The sequence below is a fragment of the Phyllostomus discolor genome, chromosome 4 (genome assembly GCF_004126475.2).
Source record: "Phyllostomus discolor isolate MPI-MPIP mPhyDis1 chromosome 4, mPhyDis1.pri.v3, whole genome shotgun sequence".
In the NCBI taxonomy this organism is placed as follows: domain Eukaryota; kingdom Metazoa; phylum Chordata; class Mammalia; order Chiroptera; family Phyllostomidae; genus Phyllostomus; species Phyllostomus discolor.
Window position 1 is genome coordinate 55926314 of NC_040906.2, and position 7050 is coordinate 55933363.

Consider the following 7050-nt stretch of genomic DNA (forward strand, 5'->3'; position numbering starts at 1 on the left):
ACTGCTTTCCCCTCACTTATGCTTGATCTAGCAAATGAGCATCTGATAAAAGATATTTATGTAGTAATGCTATGATTTCATGGAAACAGTACAGTTAAATTTGCAGAGTCTAAACCAGAAGACTTGTTTCTAATTTGTAACTGGTCAGTAATAAAACACATAAGTGATTGATTTTATATTATTTCTCTCTTTTCCTTTTTCTCCCAGAACTTGAAGAGTCCAGACAAAAATGTCCACCTTGGTGGTACAGATTTGCACACACATTCCTGGAATGGAATTGCTCTCCATTTTGGATAAAATTTAAAAACCTTATTAATGTCATCGTAATGGATCCTTTTGTAGATCTGGCTATTACCATTTGCATAGTCTTAAACACATTGTTTATGGCTATGGAGCATCATCCAATGACTGATGAATTCAAAAATGTACTCACTGTGGGAAATTTGGTGAGTCCCTTCTATAGAGTGCATTCTGTCTTTAGTTGCCATGGTTGTCATTTTTAAGTTAAAAGGGTACACACCTAGGTAGTTATGCATATCCAGAATTCACAATATGAATCATTATACAGAGTCTAATTTCTGCTAATAAATACTGTTTTTAAATAATTTTGCATTATTTTTGAGGTCTATATAACAATATATTCATAAAGAGTCACCATTTGGGGAGTTGTTATAGGGGTTTTTTTCTGTCAGCATGTTTCTTGGGATTAATACTTTGATAACTCGATGCTTTCTTACCCATTTTATAACACTGAAGCTTCCTTGAAAGTACATACCCCACATACTTTCAGGAAAACTATAGATGCTTTGTTTTGACCTAATAGATGAAGTGTCTGAGCCTTCAGAATTCCCAAGTACTGGGTTCAATCCTGATTTTGCCTCTAACTTGTTATATGACCTTGGACAAATATGTAAATCTCTATAAGCTTTAATTTTCTCATTAACAGAATAATACTTCCCCATTTATAAAATAGTAATTATTTATAATATAGTGATAATAATAGTCCATTATCGCATCGTTGGGATAAGATTGAACATTTTCTACTTATTAGCCTGGCATACAGTAAGGGCTCAACAAATTAAACCTGTTGTTACTATCATCATCATCATGTTTTCAGTCGATCCGCAGAAACAAGCCTTATTAAGAACAAGAACACTGAGGAACCAAAATGGCTGAGCTGGACAGAGACGGCACAGGGGCAGGCAAGAGGTCGATCTGCAGGCTTCAGGGAAACACAGGGTCTGATTAGTAAAAATGAAGCCAAAATGATCTTTTCAGTTGCAGTGTTGGTCATACTCTAACTTAATTAATGCCTAATGGCAAACAAAAAATGCTAGTTTCTGATAACCTGAATGAGGCAGTCAAAGGTTCTGTTTCATGGCCGCAGGGACCCAGCTTACCATTCTTCATAAACCTGAATCAGTCTGGATGCCTCTGTGAATATCTGTGTCAGATCATTTCATTTTTGCCTTGGTTCTAAACCAATTGATCTTTAAAGTCAAAGAGTGTTTCTGGGTTGGTCTTCTCTCCCAATATGCTTACAAATTTCCTAGTCAGAATGATTGTGCCCCTTTTGCTTTCTAAGTTAACATTCTTCTTCCTTTTATTCCTCTTTAGAATAACACAGGATTATCTAGTTTCTCATTGTTGATGGGGGCTTGCATCATTAAAATCAATACCCTCTCACTGAGTTGACTACCTCAGTGTGAACACAGAAAGAGTTCACTGTGTGCCTTATCTATTCCTACTGTCCCAAGCCTGAGTGCCCCCTAATGCTCTTCTTGATGCTGCATTATTTTAGGATGACTCACATAGTTACAGACCTGACCATTTCCCTTTGAAATTTCTTTGGTCAGTTTCTTTGAGTCAAATTATACCTGCCTTATGAATGATTCATAAACAAGTCTTTCACTGTTGCCTTTTTAAGTGAGCTCTTTGATTCTACAGTCATGAATTAATGATGTTTTGTGATGCACTTTTGTGTCAAAGCTTTGAAAGTCTTGCTTTAGCTGCCATTGTGTCAATTAAATACTTTTTCCTCTTCTATTGATAAATCTTTAAAGAGTGAGTCCACGTTTTTTATTACTCTGAGTAGTCAGAGCAGAAAAAAAAACTGGTTCAAAAATCTCAGTATCCATGTTTTCTTTTTATTTTCTTCCAGAATAACTTGTTGATCATATATATTTTTTTGCAAATAGTGCCTGCATTATTTGTCAAATGTTTTGTTTATCTGGAATTTTTTATATGCTCTTCTAAAGTGCCGTCTAAGGATAATGAGAGCTGGCAGGAGAATTAGAGCTTTTTTAACATTTCAGTGCTTATATTAGGGCTGTATGAATAATGATACCTAGTTAATAGGATTGAATGAGATAACACACATTTGTAAAGTATATAGCACACTGTCTGAAGCACAGTAAAAGCTAAACAGTATTTATCATCATTATGTTGATTCTGTTACCTTCTAATACTACCAGAAAAAATTATATTTCTCACTTAGGTCTTTACTGGGATTTTTGCAGCTGAAATGGTTTTAAAACTAATTGCCATGGACCCATATAAGTATTTCCAAGTAGGATGGAATATTTTTGACAGCGTTATTGTGACTTTAAGTTTAGTGGAGCTTTTTCTATCAGAAGTGGATGGATTATCAGTTCTCCGATCATTCAGACTGGTAACTAGACAAACCTTACATTAGAGTCTATAGATAAAAAGCTGTTTCTTCACTTTTGGATTGTTATTATTTAAACTTTCAGAGGTTTCAATCAAAAGAAAAGATTAGGTGCTGATATCTAATAAAATAAAGTTTTTTCAGTAACAAACACTCTTAAAAAGCTCAAAGCCACACTAATGCTTAATTTTAGAATCTTTAAGATATTCTGAATCTAGAAGATGTATATACTAGTATACTAGAAAATATTTCTTTACCAGTAGGACAATAATTTATTTTCTGGTAAGAAGCTTGTGGTTTACCTAAGCTTCCAAATGTAAGCTTCCAAATCTTTACCTAATGTAAACCATTATAATATATTCATTATTTTGTGAATTTGACAATTATAGATTAGATCATTGTTCACCAAACAATTATTGTCTAATAGAAAAATACAAAAAAAAAAGTAAAGATCTTAAAGAATTTTTCTCTAACATGTTGGGCTTTATGCCTATGTCTGCATTAAAAAGTTTATAAAGGCATCAGAAAATAGAATTAAGGGTAAATTATTAATTCTATATGCAAAACCATGTTAAAGGGCTTCTATAGCAATCCTGAATTAAAATTACACACTTTCTTAAAAACATATGTGGTGATTATATTGTGGCAAGTATAACAAAATAACAGAAATATATTGTAAATAGATAAAAATAAAAGTACAAATAATCATTTTTGCTACGTATTGACAGTATTTTATAACAAAATAAAACTAAAGATTGAAAACATTAAAACTTATCATAATAATTAATATTATGCTTTTTGTTTATCTTTAGCTCCGAGTTTTCAAATTGGCCAAGTCTTGGCCGACACTGAACATGCTGATCAAGATCATCGGCAATTCCGTGGGGGCCCTGGGAAACCTCACCTTGGTGTTGGCAATCATCGTCTTCATCTTTGCTGTGGTCGGCATGCAGCTCTTTGGTAAAAGCTACAAGGATTGTGTCTGCAAGATTGACAGTGACTGTAAGCTCCCACGCTGGCACATGAATGACTTCTTCCACTCCTTCCTGATCGTGTTCCGTGTGCTGTGTGGAGAGTGGATAGAGACCATGTGGGACTGCATGGAGGTCGCTGGCCAACCCATGTGCCTGATTGTTTACATGATGGTCATGGTAATTGGAAACTTGGTGGTACGTAATCAGATGTTCACACATTTAAAATTATCCATAGAAAATTGCCATGAGGATATGACTAGTTATTTTATAATTTTAGGATTAATTATATCTAAAACTATTCATTGTAATAGAACATTGATCATTTCAATAGAGGGAATAACAGGAGACAATGTAATATTGTCTTGATTTCCCTGTAAGATAACCCATAGTTACATTTTCTATGAAATTTTGCCAGTGCAAGACAACAGAAGTATAATTTACAAAGTTGATAACCAACTCTTGATTAAAGAATGACTAATGATGTAGAATTGAATCCAAAAAGAAAGAAACATTATGTTCCTGAATAGTCCTCTGTATATTATAGTCACATGCTAAACAGACTTCTCATGTTTTTTTCTTTTTCTCATGTATTCCTTAGGTCATTTTACTGCCAATTAATTGAAATGATTTAAAAATCATAAGTTTTAGAAGGTAGTTCAAGAAAATAAGATTTTAGTAAGCTCAAGTTTGCACAAAGAAACTGGTTAAGAACATTAATCAGAATGGCACTTTGAGTAAGATATGTATTTTATACTTCCCTGCCTAATATGAAAATGAGGACATCATGCAAAATGGACTTAATTTTCATTTGTGATATCCAGCAGACTAGGATAGAATATTAACATCTTGTTATGATTTTGATGAAATTAAAATAATTGTTAGTATCTATTCTCAGTGGAGATGTGACACAATAGAAGCATATTATTGAAATATGTGAAATCTTAAAAAAGCCAAATAAAGAGAAACAGAAGCTGTAATGGTGGTTACCAAGGGTAGGTGGTAGAAATAGGAGATGTTGGTACAAAGAGTACAAAGGTCCAGTGATAAGATGAGTAAGTTCTGGGAATCTAATGTATAGCATATGATTATAGTTAATAATGCTGTATTATATGCTTGAAAGTTGCTAAGAAAATAGAAGTTAAATAAATAAATACATGCATACATACATAAATAATGGCATGATGGAGGTAGGTATGTATTCCCTAATAATTTTGATTATATTAATATAAGGTAGATAGTTTTAGCCATAAATAGATTTACATGAAAATGTAATTCTGTTACTTTTCTGTTTTCTATATATTTTCAGCCCTCTGTGAGAATCCTTACATTTTATGGTACTGAGTTCACCTGAACCCTACCTCAGAGAGGTAGGGTTTTTGCACTGAGATAGGAATTTGCTTCAAGGATATTGTCCTGACCTCTTTTAAATCTTTTCCAGGGCCAAAATGATTGGCATTGAGGCCACCAGATCATAATGCCATTATCTCATTGGAATTGAGTTCAATGGGCAGGCCCTTTTCTCTTCTTTAAAAGCCTCATTAAGTTGCAAGCTGGCACAATTCTTGGACAGAATATTTTATTACAGGAGGTCTACAAGTATTACACGTTCCATTTGTTGTAACAAGTAACATTTGTCTTCTGGGAAAAGTGACTTGGCCTACGTTTCTTCAGCACAGTAGACAGTAGTCACAATGTTCTTGTTCTTCTTGTTTCTCACTGGTAACGTATGTTAGATAAAGGTAAACATTAGCAGGGCTGATTAGGTCCAGAAAAAGGAACTTGACCAAGGGCCTCCTGCTGCAGGAATGAATGTCAGAATGACTTAATAATAATGTTGAAGGGGTGTTCCCTTGGCTCCTCCTGCTAGTCTGTCATGGCTATGGCTGACCTTCCAGAGTTTGCAGGAGCTAGTACAGGCAGAGACTGATAAGAGTCTCACCTCTCATCTACCCCTATCATCTTATCTACATGTGGAGCAGTGTGGGGATCTTCATTGCTGGTGTGAGTTTTGACATTTATTTCAGAAAAGTGTGCTTATTTCCTTTTTTTATTTCTTATCTCCCTATTTGCCCACACCCATCCCCACCCTGCTATAGGTCCTCAACCTATTTCTGGCTTTATTACTGAGCTCATTTAGTTCAGACAATCTTACAGCCATTGATGAAGAAACTGATGCAAACAACCTCCAAATTGCAGTGACCAGAATAAAGAAGGGAATAAATTATATGAAACAAACCTTACGTGAATTTATTCTAAAAACATTTTCCAAAAAGCCAAAGATTTCCAAAGAGATAAGACAAGCAGAAGATCTAAATAATAAGAAGGAAAACTATATCTCTAACCGTACGATTGCTGAATTGAGCAAGGATCACAATTTCCACAAGGAAAAAGATAAACCTGGTGGTTTTGGAAGGAACCTGGACAAATACTTGACAGAAGAAAGTGATTATGAGTCATTTATTCATAATCCCAACCTCACAGTGACTGTGCCAATTGCAACTGGGGAATCTGATCTGGAAATTATGAACGCTGAGGAACTTAGCAGTGACTCAGATAGTGAATACTGCAAAGTGGTAAGAGTGTTTTATACACATTGCATTTCACATTATTAATTGGTATGAAATGAATCAAACTTTCAGATTTGTGTTTTATAAGTTCTTACTTATATTGCATACAGATGGATAGTTTTTGTGTGCGTGTGAGTGTCCAAGGCAGCTGATGGTTCATCTGATAAGGTTTTACTTAGTAGTTCTTAACTGATTTAATCTTGGTTAGATATATTTGAAAGCACCAGGTATCTTTAAGTCTCCCCTTTCTTCATTCCCAGTTTGTTATCAGTTACCAAGTCATGTAAGTTTTCTTCCACAGTGTCTGTTCAATCCACTGCTCTTCATCACCTTTACCTTTGAACTCACTACTTCTTGCCTAAACGATCTCAAGTAGAGTCCCAGCTGATGTCTCTGCCTCCATTTTCCATCTATTATAACCTACTTATTTGACTGATTTTACTCAGGCTCAATCCTAATCACGTTACTCCTTCAAAAAGTATCCTTAGTCCCCAGAGTCTCCTGAATTACAGACTGCAGATGCCTTCACTTCATGGGCCCCACCATCTTTGACCAATTGTGTCTCACCAATAGTGTTTGCCTGGAGCTCCTACACCTGTACAAGCCAGTTTCCTTCTGAGCCACATACATTCAGTACCTGAATGACTTTGCTTGGGATTTCCTTCTTCATTCAAAATGCTATACACATCTTTAAAGATTTAGCTTCCAGCTTTTTCATTTGTAAACTTATTAGTCCTTACATCATAGGGTTGAGTGAGGGTTAAATAAATTAACACATGTACAATGCTTAGAGAGTATTCAGAGTGCTCAAAAATGGGACTATTATATCCTTTCTGATTTC

General features: G+C 34.8%; 1 protein-coding gene across 6 annotated transcripts in view; it reads left to right on the plus strand.

Moving 5' to 3' along the window:
* SCN9A (sodium voltage-gated channel alpha subunit 9) overlaps window positions 1-7050 on the plus strand; it is a 128555-nt gene that overhangs the window by 72482 nt on the left and 49023 nt on the right. For all 6 annotated transcript variants that reach the window (XM_028509929.2, XM_028509930.2, XM_036023356.1 and 3 more), the window contains 4 exons: window positions 208-446; window positions 2498-2671; window positions 3481-3837; window positions 5739-6215. In XM_028509929.2, the coding sequence (XP_028365730.1) occupies window positions 208-446; window positions 2498-2671; window positions 3481-3837; window positions 5739-6215 (1247 nt within the window). The remainder of the gene's footprint in view (window positions 1-207; window positions 447-2497; window positions 2672-3480; window positions 3838-5738; window positions 6216-7050) is intronic.